This window comes from Electrophorus electricus, chromosome 7 (genome assembly GCF_041902795.1).
Source record: "Electrophorus electricus isolate QZ-2024a chromosome 7, ASM4190279v1, whole genome shotgun sequence".
Taxonomy (NCBI): Eukaryota; Metazoa; Chordata; class Actinopteri; order Gymnotiformes; family Gymnotidae; genus Electrophorus; species Electrophorus electricus.
The window spans coordinates 5,435,001-5,452,707 of NC_137503.1; the positions used below are offsets into that span (position 1 = coordinate 5,435,001).

Below are 17,707 nucleotides of genomic sequence, written 5' to 3' on the forward strand. Positions count from 1 at the left end.
GCAAATGTGTGTTGTGCTCATGCCACAACGTTGTGCAGGCAATTCTGTAGCAGTGTCCTTCCTTTCTCCGTCCTGCCTGCACCAATTCTCTAGCTAACTTCCCAAAAGCCCCCTCTCCGCCTGCCCTTGGTGCCTCTCCCTTCTCTCAGGATAGGCGGATGAGAGGGGTAGGGAGGTGATGAAGAGGAGAAGTGGAGAAGATAGGGGAGCAGTATGGGGTTTATTACTGACTCTCTCCCACATCCTGTACTGATCAATACTGGAGCACTAAACCTGATGAGGGCCACGCCAGCCACTCCACCCACTCTACGCGTGCGCGCGCGCGCGTATGCACGTGTAAAAGAAATTGCTGGAATAAGTGACTATATCATTATGCTCGCAACTTTCCCTGAACGCAGCATTACATTCTTGTGTGTAAACAGAAAATGTGGAAAGAAAAGGATCCAACCTACTGTCCAATGGGTGCATAAAATAATGAAGAAATTAATTCTCTCTGTTCATAATAGATATGAAAACACTGCTTTTGGCCCAAGAAGTGACCTATGAAATGCTGCCAAGAAGGAGAATGAGTTACAAATCCACTAATGCAAAGAGAATCAAATATGGATTGTCAATGGTGAGGCATGAGCAACACAAAGGAAAGGGATGGAGAGAGAGGGAGAGAGAAAGAGAAAGAGAGAAATGGTAAGCATCTCTGAGGAGAGGGTGTGTGTGTGTGTGTGTGTACGCGCGCATGCGTGTGTCTGCACGCATGAGCGTGTGCACACTTGCGTAATTTATGCCTGCGCGTCCATGCTTTACGGCTTTCTTAATTCAACTCCTGCTACTATTAATGTAGTTAATGTTGAGATTATATCTATTTTCTGGTGGTGGCTGGGGATTTATGAGCGCCATTCCTCCCCCACGCAGGCAGCCCAAACACTCAATCACCCAGCGCAGCCCAGCATTCACTGCTGACTGCACACACCCACTCCCCCAGCCCCCAACTGGGCCACTGTACTGGGGGCCAGGGACCACAGAAAGGCTGCAGCCCTGTGTGGTGGGGGCTAATGGAGGATGCACTGGAAACGGCTGGACTACTTACTTGAGGTAAAGTACCTGTCTGAGTCAATTACTGTTTAAACCACAAGGGAATTTGAGATCCAGAAATTAAGGACCACACTGTTCTATTATTGTGAGTGTACACAGTAAATCCTCACTCCTGAATTATCACCTGTGGGGTTGAATTAAGCCTCGTGTAGCCCTCATTTGTATCTAGCTAGATGTTATAAAAGACCACGGTAGGATATTGCTGTGTAGCTGGACTTGTGTGTGCCTGTGTAATTAAAGAGCTGAATTGTCGGCCAGACTCTACCTTTAAACAGGGAGATGCCTGCCTTTCTCTTCTTCCTCTCTCACTAATTTCCCTCTCTTGTAATATTTCATGCAACGTCACAGAGGTTCAAATTGAAAATCTCCTGATGAATCAATATTTATTGCAGGCAGCTAAATGAATAGTGATAAGTCACCAGAGTTCAATGCTTGATCCAGAGACAAGCAGTGTCTCACAAAATCTGAATTGAACAAATGAGACGCACGCACGCACGCACGCACGCACACACTTTAATCTGAAATGTGTACTGAATCTCTCTCATTTTCTCTCTATAATATATATATATATATATATATATATATATATATATATATATATATATATATATATATATATATATAAATAAATAAATAAATAACATTCTAGGCAAATATACTGCATTTAAAACATGAGTTTGCTTTGTTTAAGCCCATAACTTGTTAAACTGTCAGTCATTTTCCATCATATATAATTGTGCACAGCAAACCCTGCCAATAGCTTTGACATCCAGAAACCCATCCCTCCTCTATGGGTCCTCAGTGTGCTTAAATACCGCTCCAATCATGTGAGCATCCAAGCATTAAAAAAAAAAAATAATAATAAAAACAAATAAATAAATGAATAAAATCACAATACATCTTTTTGGAAAGGAAAAGATTCACAGTATAAGCATGCATGTCTGTGTATTTTATGTTGCAAATGTTACTTATTAAATGGTTTTACGTACTTTGAATTGGGTACATTAATTTGTGAACAAATTTGTAAACACTTAAACCAATGAACCAAAACGGAAAAAAAAAAAGAAAAAAAAAAAAAAAGGTGTGGTGTGTGTGGTGGGCGCACCATCCTAGGGCTAATGGCTGAAACAACAGCCCCACTGGACTGAACCGAAGCCCAGCCACCCGGTCAGCTGCTGCAGAGTAGGGGTTCAGTGAGCTTGTTCCATTTTCATGCTAAATGACTCCATTTTAATAAGGAATGGGTTGAGCAACACCAGGCCCCTCCTTTAACAGCAGTGCGGGTACTTTAACAGGATCTTAGCTATGTCTTCTAGGGAGTGCAGAGGGTTGTCACTGAAAAAGCACTGGAGGTCTGTAAATTCGTTGTCTTTGGCAATAATAAGAGCATTTCTTTCATAAGCCAAAATATACATCTTCCATTTGAAATTAAAGTAAGAAAAAAAAAAAAAAAAAAAGTTAGACAGACACTGAACTGTTGTACCACAGTGTTGGAAGAGGGAAGACACACACACACACACACACACACACACACACACACACACACACACACACACACACAGAGAGAAAGTGATGCAGAGGGGTGCACTAGGAGGATTTACTATGGCTATCATCATTTCTCTATAGATAACACTGGGCATCAAATATTTACACCCCTATGGATGAGTGATTCATTTGCACTATTAAGCAAATGTAATTTTTCCACAGTCACCGATCAGGGTAGGGCTTGCTTTCTGTATACAGGTATACTGGCTAGCACATTGTACAGAACAGTGGCAAACATTTATGTAGCACATCAGTAGTCAGTACATCATAACCATTAGATTAAGAATGCAGCGCGCCATCGCCAGGGTTTACCTTTTAAGTGTGACGCATGTGGCTAAACAACGGGTGTAAACGTTACGCAAAGACTTACACAAAGACTTTTGCCTCGATGCAGGCATACATTTTGGGAAGCTCTGCGAATGGTGCTGACAATTCTAGTGAGAACAGGTGTGACTATTAAAACAGCCTAGAGCTTGTGCAAATGGCAGCCGATATGAAGCTCCCTTCTTTGACAGTCTCAAAACAAAGTCTCCCTACCTTTGACCAGTTTAATACATCCTCAATAATACACTTCTGGTGTCTGCATCTCCGTCCAGTTTCACGAACGGTGAGCTTGACAGAGCTGAACATTTCCATTCATATCATCAACAAAACTCTGAAACCTTTCCCCAAATATTTAGCCATACTGCTATGTGAAATATGACATCTTGTGATCCTTGGAAGCCAACATGGCAAAATCATCTCATGCTTAATGGGACTTTAAACGATCTCCAAAGGATGCAGGGTCCCAAAAAGATCACAAAAACCAGGCTAACAAAACACCAGTGTCCCATTTCTGTTTACCCCAATCCCCTTTCTTCCCAGCTACCCCTCCAATCCTTAATTACCCAAAGCCTTCCACAGATTACACTGGTGGTGACAGAAACCCATCTATAGCACACAACAGCCATTAAAAGCCATCATTTAAAATAAGCATTTCAGTGCCTACCCATGTATTCCCATGTGGCCATAGACTATATTATGGCAAGATGTTTATGGTCTGAGTAATAGATTACAGTGATGAGCAGCACCTTCCCCCTGTCATAACATTACTGGTGATGAGGTGTTTATATCTGGTAGTGTTATTAAGGCCAGCTGGTTAGTTAGTGTTTTATTATGGTGCTTCAGAGGGACTGTTAAAAATGCAGTATGTCAACAGAGAGGCTTTAATCAGGCCTTTAATTGGTTGTGGCGGGCTAAGATTGGGCATGAGCTGGAGTGGACACACAGGAGCGGACTAATGCACTGGTGCCACTAAACCCCACAACTAAGGTTGTCTCCCTGGAGAGGAAAGGAAGTGTTAAACCCATTAAATATGTTATACAAAAAAAATAAATAAATAAGTAAATAAATTAAAAAACAGACACCTATAGTGGTTTGAGTGTGTATGTGTGTGTGTGTTTCCTACCTGGCTGACTGGATTCTTTTGAGCCTGTAAGTTAGGGCAGGGTTGTGGTGCTGGATGTGTGTTCTGCGTGTGTCAATCTTGTAGCGTGTCTTGATGACTCTCAGATATGTAGGACTCCGTACTGACAGGAGGGGGGAAAAAAAGAAGAGGATATTCTTCACCGTCACTGTAGACCACTGGTCAAAGGTCACTGGTTCCTATGAATTCCAAAATCCCAGCTTCACTGGATTGGCTGTATTTGCAAAGTTGGAAGTTTTTCTGTTAAAGTGTTAGTGCTACATTGTTCAGGATCTGCAGAATATCAAACGTCAATACATATTAGCAAACACATTCACATTTGGCAATAAAAATCATGTGATGTGTCTCTCGTGCCCTCAAACATTTTCTTTATTAAGACCCCCTACCGTTTCCGAGATGGAACGAAAGGAGTGTACCAAAATGTTCCAACCATTTCAGCCGTAATGGGCACCGGTGTCCGTCAGCCAGTGCCTGTAATGCTGGAAACTCCGGCACCCAGTACCCGTGCGCGCTTGCACACAGAGAGCAGGCTCGCACGTCTCCACTGACAAACTCGCCTTCACTGGCAGGTGCACTCCTTAATAAGCTGCACATGTAAAAATGAAGGAATAACAAAGGCTGAATTTTTATCAGCCTAATAAATCATATCCTCCGTCTCCACCCCCCCCCCACCTTTCCCAGTCTCCAGCTCCACCTTTCTCTTCTCTTCAGGTCTCGTTCGTTATATCATTTCGCAAATCCATCAGCGCAGAGACGGAGGGAGAGAGCAGAGGGAGAGAATAAGTGTGGGTTTTATTTATTTCTTCACTTCTTCATTTATCCATCATGCCGCTTTATGAGTGGCTGGGCGGGGGTGACGCGCGTGCATGCAGGCGGAGTAAAAGATGGACTCTGCACGGCAGCCCGTGCTCGCTGCCTCTTCACGCCAGCGCTAAAAACCTTCAAGATTTATTCCCACCAGATACCATTTAGCATGCCAGACAAGCCAGCAGGAGAATGGAATTACTTACAGAACTTAAGAAATCTTGAAGAGGCTATTCAACAGCACAGGAGAGAAACCTTAAGTGATATTTAGGTAATAGCCAGTCCATAAGCGAGGTCCGCCATCGCAGATTTGAGCGGGTCAGGTTGGGCACAGCCATGAAATAACCCCCATCCTTCATCACGACAAAATATTTTGAAGAAATATTATCACTTTCTCTCCTGCTCTTGTACGCACACACATATGCACATACGTGCAGGCACAGATAGGTGGTGTTAGAACTTAAACAGCCATTACGGCTGCTGAACTGTTGACCACTGACTACAGTCAAAAGGGGTCGAAACTGCTTCAGGACCAAGAACAACTACTCCTGTGCAGTAACTGCTCTGCAAAACAAGAATATTCAATGTCCTTAGTCAACTAACTAGCCTAGATGAGCTTTTGCTCATAACCCTGGATGACTCCATGCCTGAGAGAAACTGTGATCCTGCAGCTCTAGGAGGAAAAAGAAGGAAACTAACAACTTCAGCAATGCATCCAGACTGGCCATTAAATGTCGTATGAGTAAAGCTTCTTACCGCTTATTAATCCATTAAGGCATTAAACATGCTAACCGAAGGGGCAGGAGATTGAACTTGCATTAGTGCTATGCTAGTTTTTTTTTTAAGCCAGTGACCAGCACTGCAGCCATGGTCTCTGTCAATATGGAGCTCGACATGTTTCAAAAGTTATAACAGGTGATTTGACTGACAAAAGATACTCTCACATAGCACAATAAGTAACCTGAAATTTCTTCTTGTCTGAAATTGGATTCGGTTCCTCTGTACTGTACACATCTTGCAGTAGTCAAGATGATGATGGACATCATTCCCCCTTTTTTCTATCTACATGCCAACACATGATCTTCCAACATAACTACAATCCCATAACACAACAGAAAGCAACAGTAATCTCTGGCTCAAGAGACAGCACTATGTGTTATCATCTCTTCTCATAGCCCTGTAACTAAAGTCTCACACACACACACCTCCTTTCTCCCACCTTCCACACGGGGTGCTGCTCTCAATTTGTCACCAGAACATACTTTGGGATCAGTACGAGAATTCATCTTCCACAAATATTTACCAATGATCAAATCTCAGCAGTATGTGTGTGTGCGTGTGTGTGTGTGTTGCACGTTGGCAACCTTATGAGTGTTTGTGTGTGGAACAGAGCAGTTGATTTATTGTTCTAAGCTGGGCAGCATACAACTGGACTTGCGAGCCAAAGGCAAGTGTGTGTGTGTGTGTGTGTGTGTGTGTGTGTGTGTGTGTGTGTCTGCGTGCGCGAGAGAGATACGCGCATCTAGAAGATTGTATGTACTGTATACATGTAGGTGTGAGGTCGTAGGATTACTCTACTGGCTCGAAGCCGGCACCCCCCACCCCACACCCATATGTACTGCGGTGGAAGCTATTTGGGCATCCTTGTGGATGACAGATTTGGCTTGTCAAAGGGTATGCGCTTTACCCACCCAACCCCTTACCGAGTTCCTCTCTGCACTCTTCCGCCTAACCTACTGTTTAACGCCACTGCTGCAGAGCGCAGCTACGCTGTTGAGCAGGGAGTGACAAAACTAAGGCAGTGGTCCCTGTCACAGCCTTTTTTATTTATGCGTGTGCTTGCTAGTGTGTGAGTGTGTGTGTGTGTGTGTCAGTCAGGGATCTGTCACCGGCCTATTAAGGAGAAGATTGAGACCCCACTTGGTGCAGACTCACTCAACCAACACAACCTGCTGGGCTTTACAATCAGGCCTTGGGACTCATCCATCGCCTGCTGACATCCAGGTCTGCGCCCGCACAGAAACACACTGCCGATTATTTACTCAGCTCGCTCCAGCTCCAGCCAGTGTGCCGCGCACACCTACCTTTAGCTATCTCTCTCTGTCACGCACATGTGCTCATTTTTCTGACAAGTTCCCATGTTATTTTTCTGGCTGATCTCAGGCTGTAAAGTCCCTGTGGTACTGCTCCAGAGGAAGCCCAAATCTGTTCTGGAAGTAAAAAAAAAGTATGTGTATATATATATGTGTGTGTGTGTGTGTGTGTGTGTATAAATAAATAAATAAATAATATATAAATAACCTGCTGGGCTTTACTCTCCCTCTCTCTCTCTCTCACACACACACACACACACACACACACACACACACACACACACACACACACACACACACACACACACACACACACACACACACACACACACACACACACACACCCTCCCTCTTCTCAACACAACTGTGGCATTTGCATAGAAGGTTTATGGAAGAGGGTGTTGCAGTGGACAAGCTCAGCAGTGTTTCTGAAGTTCTTACACATGTCCGTGATCCTGCTGGGTTGACAGTGCTCTGCCACCCACAAATATCAAGCCAGCAGCTGTCCAATGGTTAGAAACTAATGAAGAACTGCAAGACAGACAACACACATAGTACAGGGAAACAGTCTCTAACTGTACACCTACAAAGCAATTCTGGGCTTCTAATAGTGTGTGTGTGTGGTGTGGGGGCGGTACGCCATCCAAGTAATATTCTTTCAGCAGTGGTCTTGTGGTAGGAAACTGATCAGTCATGAACTGGGTAAAAGGCAAACTGTAGATGACAAATTCTATGGAAGCAGATAGGCTCCAGTCTGTAATTGTACATGTATAAACCGTATTTACAAGCTACTTAATGCATTTAATAAAGTGGCCAATGAGTGTAGGTGCAAAGTATGTGTTTTTTTTGTTTGTTTTTTAAAAAATAAATAAATAAAACCTCACAAAACAGCAGGAGGTTGATTGTTTTACTTTTTTACTTCTGGAATGAACGAACGAACACACACACTTTCTTTTGTCTCTGCCCAGTCAACAGGGATAAACTCATTTAAGCACATTCTGGCATTTCACTCCTTCCAGAATGTTCTCTAGCTTCCATGTCTGCTTTCATAGTACAGCAATGACACCCTGCAGGAGGGGTACCCACTTAGGGATCATCAAGGCATGTTATCTCCCATTCCCTGATCCCGTATCCAAATCTGACAACTAATTCCAGCTAACTGCACTCTTATTCTTTAGCCTGGCATCTCCATCACATCATTAATCTTATTATTGACAGCGAGAACCACCCCCCCACCTCACTCTAGCTACATTCCCCCTGGGGCTCATGTTCCGATACCCACCGGGGCAGTAGCGCTACGATTAAGCATTCCCTTGCTAAACCAGCAGTGCATTATAACATTACCCATGTGGGGCTGAACCTTACAATGCAAATGTGCACAGAGCATGCAAAATCCCCACTTAGACTTTCCCAACAACCCTTCCAAAGCTGATAAAAACCAAGTTCAGTTTGTGTTGGCACAAAATTTTCACAGCCCCCCCCGCTCCAATCCCATCTTCAGGCTGAATGCCAAAAGTGATTTGATTCATATTCTAAAAGTGTTTCCCAGGCCTGTGTCTTGGGGCAGCTGTTTGACCAGCATTCTCGACACCAAATGCTGTTGCACAGTGATCACATCAGCATGCCGAGGTGTACCATAACTGCATCAGGCATTCACAGCCAAGATGAGCAGGAGGCACTGCTCCATCAAAACAGTATAAATTACACTAATTGCATGAAAATAAAATGATGCAGGCACCAATGCCATTCTATAAAGTTACAGTGTGATTTAGACAGCCCTCCATTCTCAAAGTACTGGACAGAAAAAAAAGACAAATAAATCTAGGATTCAGACCCAAGGATCATATGGTGTTTTTAGGCATGAAGTTTAGCACTGGAGTTCACTGGAGAAAGAACAAAAATATCATGAATGAAATGATCCATTTCAGAACACGGTGGATGAGATAAAAACAATTATTGCAACACTATCTTGATAATTCACAGTCGCCTGTGTTCTTCGGGAATAAGCAAAACGCCAGGAGATGCACTGCAGAAGCGTCGGAAAACTACCCAGCATGCCCCTGAGGCCTGAAATGGCGTGACCTTGAGCGGTTCGTGCGAGCTGCTCATGGAGGAGTGCCCCAAGAGGCTGCTAGGGCTCCCCGCCGCTGACAGACAGACGGCCGCAGCGCTGACGGATGGCGGGAGGGGTCTAATGAGCGAGAGATGAGAGACAGCAGAGAGCACCGCACCGCTTGTCCACTGCCCGATGGCATGCTCTGTGATGTCAGACAACTCTGCCTTGGCCTTGTCAGCCATCTGCATGGTGCAATAATTATGGCAACAAACACCAAACCAGCGCATGCCGAACTGCTACACTCGACACGGTTAAGAACGTCCTTAAGAGCAATTCCAACCATCCCTATGGGCTTTCCTACAGCATGAGCCAAATTGCCTACACAAAATTCCCTCTGGCACCTGCAAGTGGTTACAGAGACAATACTCTGTACCATCTACTCATTATGAATATCTTTATTATTTTTACTTGCACAAAAATAATAAAAAAAAAACACCTTTTTTTTTTTAAGTCTTATAGGCATCATTTAAAAAGTCTTCTGCAGATCCTTATGGTTATAACTTGGAAAGTCATATTAGACTCATCTGAATATCGGCTTGGTTGTGATCAAGATCTCATTAGGCTTCATATTACAGGGCTTGACAATAATGATTATGATTAAAGATGCAGAGCTCTAATCTAGGAAGGCTTCGGAGCAGAGCTGCTGCTTCTCAAGATTGAGAGGAGCCAACTGAGTTAGTTTGGGTCAGCTCCCAAAACGGCTGTTTCAGGCATGTTCTACTGCAAGATGCCCCAGTGGCAGACACAGGAGGTGGGAGTATCTATCACAGCTGGCCTGGGAGTGTCTGGAGCAGGAACTGAAAAGCCTATCATCTCAGCCTGCTACCATCATGACCCAAACCAGAAAAAGTGGAAAGATGATGCGTGTGCCCACCCCCCAAAAAAGAAAAACTTGCTGATCATTTCTGAGCACTGCTGATCATCTAAGCATGTCAAAAGATGAAGAAAGGCACCATGAGGTGGCAGCCAGTTCATCGAGTGTCCAGGGTAGAGCATGGAAGGTCTGTCATGGGAGGTCTTCTCCTCCCAGGTCTGCCATACACATGCAGACATGCCGCTGTCTGTCAGAGTGACGGCAGCAGGAAGTGAAGAAGCTGAGATCAGAGACGACACTGCCGCCTTCATTCACCACTGTATTTACCTTCCAGTGATGGCTTTCCAAGCATGAATAAAAGATGAAGAGGAAGGCAGTTTCCTTCCCCTTCAGCCATGCCCTCAGAAGGCAATGTGTGGAGTGCTGACGAGGACACACTCACTGTAGGCATGCATGCTGCAGAGGATGATTGTTTATGATGCCTGCGCAACGCGATGGCCTGGACCAGGAGAGCAGGAAGACGTCTCTGTTCCAAGAACAGCTTGGAACATTTAGAACAGTTATGATGCTTTTCAGGATTCTGCAATTGTAGTATTCAGCACAAAATGAATCAATTTCCACTAAGTTCATCAAGATAATTTCTGCTCAAATATGACAGTAAATGGTGCAACATTAAAATAAATCCATCCCACACCCGCCATCTGAGTATACTCATTAAAGTCATGGGATGCCATCTTAGTCATTTCTCCCATCATTCAACCATCAGTTATCCAAAATATTAGAACATTTTCTGAGGTGAAAATGTCAACCTGTAATCAGTATGGAAGGTGACGCAAATGCAACAAATCTGTCCGAGCACTTTGAACGTTGCTGTTGAAGCATATTCTTTTAGTTTATATACATTTCTGAAATAAACGATTACCATGAACCCAAACTCACTTTACTTGCCCTTTAATAGGTTAACCCAGTCTGCAGGTGTGCTTTATAGATGCACAGACTGGAGCCCATGTGTTGTAATGCACAGTTTATAAATCTTTGTCTATTCCTTTCAATATACATCCTTTTCTGAGCACTGACAAGACCATGGATGGCTGAATATTATTTGGGTTGGAAGGACATTTTTAATGGTTACAAGTACATCAGTTTTCATACATATCAGTGTCACTGTGGGGTTCAGATTGATCTGCCACACAGAAATACCCAGTCAACAAAAAACCTGTGATCAGAAATGACCAACAGCTTTGTGGGGTTCATGAGTGTAGGATGGCAATGCAAATAGTCTTATTAAATACACAGTGTTTGCTAGAAAGACTCATTTAGTACAAAAATATGTTTACAAAATATCAGAATAATAGCATCAATCAAGATATTTATGGATAAGTTAATTGCAGCATAAAATACTGACACATTCAGAATCAGCATCTATCTGTGTACTGGAAGCCAGCACAGGGAGAAGGCACAGGGACACAGCCCAGGTAGAGATTTATCAAGGTCATCGTTTGCATGAGAGTTCATCCACTACTTAGTATTTGGTGGCATGTGCATGTGGCAGAGGAACACATGAAGGTTAAGTGCTTTGAGCCCTGCAGTCCAGAACATGACACAGGGGACCACAGCTCTGCTCTCTTCTACTCTCAGCTAAGAGCTGTGAACCATGGAGCACAAAAGTTCCCGTGACGAATGAGGAGAAGCATGTGTGCATGTGTGGATTTGGCAGACAGGAAGACTGCGAGCGCAGACATTGTAGTTGTCATGTGTTGTAATTAAAACAGTGCATACAGAAACACATTACATAAAAGAAGAAAGTAAACGTGTGTGGCAGTGCCCTTAGTGGGCCACTGACGGGGAAGTCTGCACAATGTAAGGTTCTAATTGGTCAAGCTTGCTGGTAAATTGCAATTTGCCCTCCTAACGAGTAACACTGACTATTTATAGCAAACGACTTAGCTTAGCAAGTAACTTAGCTGGACTGGACTAGTCATTACCAAGCACAGTAGCCAACAGTCATAGTGAATAAGCGATCTTCTCTTTTCCCAGGCAAGATAACTGCAACAGTTGCCGTAGATGTAAATACAGTAAACAGTAGGCCTCGGGTGAATTATTAATAGTAGTAGTGGTAGAATTGGTCATTCATGTGTAGCTCTTTTCTCCGTACCCACGGATGCTTTATAATCAACACACTGTGCAATGCTTTTATATCCCATGCGCAAAAAAAAAAAAAAAAAAAAAAAAAAAAAACTTTTCATATAGATTTCTGTGGGCTGAATCCAAATATGATTTCAGAATTTCTCCAACATCCATATAGATATTCTACTTTTATTTCCTTATTATTTATGTATAATGACAAGTGGGGCCAAGGAAAGTGGATCCTCTCTCTGTTGGCAAGCTATTGCTGGATGCTGGAGAGGAATGTACCTGGGGGCAAATTTAGATGAATATCATACACCTGTATGATATAGAAGTAAGTTTGTATACATTTTAAAAAGTAACAGCCTTATTTAGGAATATGTAATATATACTTATTGTAAAGTGTATGCTGTCACGTAAATAGATATATTCTAAAAACAGATTACAGTTTAGTGTAAAAAGTACTAAGAGGTCCACCCCCATTTTAGCTTGTAGGACAAAAAAAAAAAAGTTAAAATTGTTGCCCAGTATTATTAAAGAAGATCCAATGATGTAACATGCTACTTGACTAGTCATTTTACTAGATACTTTTAAAAATATTAATAATTTGAATGACTATGTTTACTTCTACTTGAATAGCATTAACTATTATTTTAAAGTAACAGTCGTTTTACTTGGGTACAGGTTTGGGCTACCCACCATTAGTGTTTACTAAGAGCACTCTCTCACATGCCCTAACACACTCTTCATCTGTCAACCACCTGTCTGCTATAAAGGTCACCTAAGAGTCTACAGCAGGTCAGTCAAAACCATGGGCTAGTGTCGAATTGCACAGGACCATAAATCACCCTATCACACAGTGTGTGTGTGTTTATGCCTATGCCCAAATGGCACTGGTGTTTTACTGTCCATATTCAATCATGTCTAAGAACAATACTAAGCCCATACTAAATAACATGTACTGATCCTGTGCAGCTAAGTCTCTGTGTGCTGGGCAGCCAGACAGAATAACAGAAGCTGCAGAAAACACCTTTTACCCAGCAAGGATTCAATGTTCTAGAAAACTATACAAGAGCTATAGATGTAACAGATCAAATAACAAATACACCGGTTTAAGAATAGCTACCTAGAAAGCAGCATTTTCTAAAACCTCATCTTTCTGTATTAAAACCAACCAGATCATACCCCTTACTGACAGTAGGTAGCAAAACCACGGCAACAGTCCCTGAGCCTTGCTGCTTTTTTGCAGAATGAACTCATATTTGGACTAGGAGAGGTGGGGTGAGTAAATTATGATGGTAGTGAAAGTCAAAATCTGCAGCCTTGGTCGTCCCCTCCTCTCTACAAGTATCATGACTGGGGTGCAGAAAACAGGAACAGCCCTGCAGGGTAGAGGTCCGTCTGCCCTGGGCCCACCACGCATCGGAGTGCGCCTGAGAACGGCCGGGTTTTGGTATGGCCTGCCGTGTCGTGGACAGCGAGCCAATCTACCCAACAGCAAGTGTAAAGACCACTCTAGGCACCCTGGCCTCTGAAGCCAACTGGACCTCTGAAGCCAGAATACAGATCACTGTCCCACTCCCCTTACACTGCTTACCATCTCCTCATGGATCCTGCCCGAGTCCGACTGGACTCAGTGCCAGCAGCTGCTGTAAGCTATAATTGGTCCCTCTGGGCAGGGCTGGCACTAAGGAGAACAGGCATCTGTTCAGAGTGGGCAGGGGAGAGGGCACCTCACCGCTGGAACAGCTGCACTCAATGTCACTGTGCTAACTGCACGGATGTCAAGGCATGACGGGCGAGTGCCCTTCAGCTGTGGCCACTGTGCCTACGCTCAGGCTTGGACAGTCGCCGTTTATTTCAGGAAAGTATTTTCCTGAGCATGTACAAGATCCTTTTTTTAATGATTGTAATGCACTGGCAAAATGAGCACTTGCTACAGTTGAAGTTCAGTACTGAGAATGGTATGGTACTATGAATTTGCAACACAGAGTTAAATAAGTGTAGTATAGCACATGTAACACCAATGAGGAATTTTATAGGTGTTTAGTAGAAGTTTTAATGGCAGGTTAGTAAAAAAAAAAAAAAAAAAAAAATTGAATATAATAATATAAAACTGAATATGACATTTGCACCACCTCAGACCAGCAATATCAAGCTAATCGTGGCCAGTGTTAGCCAGTTCTCATCGTCAGAGTCATTTATTAGCATCACTAAAATGGCAATATAAAGGGGACAAAACTTCTTTCAAAGAACGTCACATGTCCAGTTCTCTTAAGCCAACTATGAGCCAGGGTGGTGCCTGGGAAACGCCATTGTTCTCTGTGCCATGCTCCTGGAGTCCTGGCACAGACGGTGCACAATAATTAACATCGTGCACTCTGCTAGTTCCCACTGTTAGGTTATGACCGTGTGAGCTTTCAAGAGCATTTCAAATTTCAAGTGGTACGCACTGTGTCACGCAAGTGACGGTGGCTCTATTGCTCAGGTAACCTGAGAGGCGTCACCTCAGGTTGGTCATTAATATCCACAAACATGTTAAATGGAGAATGCCATGAAAGAGGATCTGGGGCATGACAAGTACCCTTGTGGGTAGGGAGAATATTCAGCCTTAAAATAGTCCAAGCAGCATTTACAACCTCAACATGCAGAGAATAAGGTAGTAATGTGTACCAGTACAAAGCAACCTCTATACACTAGCTGAAACATTATGCTGTAATGTTTACAGAACTGCACGTTATTCCACTGTTATTTAAAGTCGAGATGTTAAATCTACCCTCACCCGGCCCCTGCTTATACACACGAATACAAGCACTTAGATAATTCGACAACACACTTGCTACAACAACTTGAAGTGCTTTAAAAGCAGCTGGGATGGGAGGTTCCCAGAAGTGACGAGCCCCATACAGAAGGACAAGTCTAACTGCTCTGTTAGAAGTCCTTCAGTCAGTTCCTACATATCCCACATGATTCCACCCATGAGGGCCTTATAATTATCCAAGAACTCGACTGAGGGGATTTAGAATTATGGGTTTTTGACTCCACTGTGCATACATAAGACCAGCTCAGATATTTATTCATGTTACTGATTATATTATTTACATCCAAGCATGAATAAAGACCAACTCCTCCAGTAAAGCAAGTGGCATAAATCACCTCTGCACTGCTCGAAAATCAAAGGAATATGGCTTTAAAGTGGATGATTACTTGAAAGTGAAAGATTTTGGTTTTATTTCAATAATGTCAAAAATAGCACACAAGCTTGAATATAACTAAATCTTGATTGTCATTTAGATTCATCTTGTGTCCCTGAATTTTGCTTGTGTGCCAATTCCTCGGCGCATTCCCCACAGCTCCAGACACCCCTTCCCTCTCTGGACGTCTGAAGGAATCATGACAGGATACAAACTAGCTATTTCCTACATAGCGACTCACCAGGGAGAGCAGAAAATGAACTGGCACTGATCAATATGGTCCTCTCTCTTGCTCTTTGTGTGGGCCACTGTGGCGCAGGGGGAGGCACTCACAGTACAAGGCTCGACATACAAAGCAAGATATCCGCACGTGCAGTGGCACAATCTAACTAGCAATCATGCACATGTCGCCGTTTCCATTCTTCATCCATGTTATCTACAGGCCAAAATAACACACAGTCATATATACTCATGCTGATTTAATCAAATTAGCAGAAATTTAAAAGCAAGAAACTGTAGAGAGAGATGGAAAACACAGTGATCCCCCCCCCTCCCCCCATTTGGCATACCTGACACTCAGCTGTGCGCGTCTTTAGCAGCGTGGGCCTGAGTGTTTTAGTGAAGGCTGAGCCAAACTGTTGACACATTCTTTAGGACCGTGCGAGAGCATATCTTGGCACACCAGTGTCCAAGTGACGGAAGGAAGAGGGCAACTGGCAGGTGAAAACCCTGGCACGTAAGGCAGGTGTGCCAAAGACGCCCGCACAAACCAGCCCACGGGGCCGTCTGGTCTGAGAGCCCTGGAGAGGGAGGGCAAGAGACACAGAGGGATACTGCTGCTGACCTCTGAACCAACCCTGCAACATTCCTGTGCTTACAATTCAACATAAAAGTCAGCTTTGTGCACCCTCAAAGGTCGCGGGAACCTGAGCCTGGATATGAAACAAACATTTCTTTATTCATAAATATGGACTCCAGAGTATTTATCCGTTCGTGTGATATATGGTGCTACCACATGCTGTCCTCATTGGTATATGACAATTCATAATAGAACATTGCTCAGGGAAAAAAAAAAAAAACAAAAAACAAAAAAAACACCTGAACCTGTTTGTTTGTAAATTTCCCGGTAAGAAGTCGATGTGAAATGACTGATCTTTTCTCTTGCAATGAACAAAGCCCCCCCCCCACACACGCGCGCGTGCCCTTAGCTAACTGACAAATTTATTCATAATTTTTGGACTGTTTGGAGTGAGCATGATGGCAAACTTTGCAATTGCAGGAGAAGGAGTACACGAATAGGAAGGTGACTTGCTATCTCGGAACGCCAAGAACTTTTGCCAGAAGAAATGCAAATTTAGGAGTTAGAGGCAGGAACTATAAAAAGAAAGACTGAGGAGAGCTACAATTTTGCTGCTCAACTCAGTGCAAGCATGCAGCTCCTGTCTCAGTGAAAGTTACAAATGTGTTAGATTTAAATGCAACTGGCATTTTTCAGAGTACCACTGGTCTCACAACTGAGGATAGTGATCATGGGTGTTAGCATAGCCAAAAACTGTATTTAAGTAAACGAATTGTTACTTTAGAACAATATTTACTCAAGCAGTAGTAAACATACTCATTTAAATTATTACCCAAGTAAAATTAAGAAAGTAACTAGTAAAATGACTTACTTTATTGCATTTCAACACTGGGCAAATAAAAAATTTACTAGACTATTTCTAATCAGGGCCTGTATTTCTATAAGGGCCTTTTGACACAGCAATTTAATTTTACAATAAATATATATTACTTGGTCATAAATAAGGCTGTTATTGCACTTAAAATCCATACAAACCTATTTCTAAAATATGCAGGTGTATGAAATTCACCTATATCTGGCCCTAGGAACATCCCTCTTCAATGCCCAGCAATAGTCTGCCACAGAGGGGCTCCACTTTCTGGACCTCTCACACACCAACACTCATATGCAGATGTAGAGATATTGTAGTTTTATTCAAAACTGTATGAAAAACACAAGGTTTCAGAGAAATCTTCATCGGCTATGCTATATTATATATATATATATATATATATATATATATATATATATATATATATATATATATATATATATATATATATATATATATATAAATAATGACCATCACTGAGACCAACCATCTGAACATGAAGCCAATACCACAGCAACAGTGATTGCATTCAAGATGGCAGTGACTACGGCAGCAACGGTGAGTTGCTGGTTGGTTTTTGTTTGTTAATGTCGCCCACGGTACTTCAAACTAGTCAGTATATTTGCATGTGGATCGATCGTTTCGGACCCCTTTACCATCGTTATTACTTTCCAATCGGCGATCTCTGGGAAACAAAATGGAAGAACTACTTCTGTTTAACCAAATCAACAAGGACCTTTTTTAACTGCATTTGGCCCCTGCTTTACAGAGACCCGGCTTTCTGGGATGA

General features: G+C 42.9%; 1 protein-coding gene across 6 annotated transcripts in view; it reads right to left on the bottom strand.

Annotated features, from left to right (window-relative positions):
- Nucleotides 1–17,707, bottom strand: part of zc3h3 (zinc finger CCCH-type containing 3) — a 51,430-nt gene that overhangs the window by 16,770 nt on the left and 16,953 nt on the right. For all 6 annotated transcript variants that reach the window (XR_014124612.1, XR_014124611.1, XM_035524475.2 and 3 more), the window contains exon 4: nt 4,082–4,202. Coding sequence is in view for 4 of the 6 variants with exons in the window: in XM_035524475.2 (XP_035380368.1) it covers nt 4,082–4,202 (121 nt within the window). In the remaining 2 variants the exon portion in view is untranslated. The remainder of the gene's footprint in view (nt 1–4,081; nt 4,203–17,707) is intronic.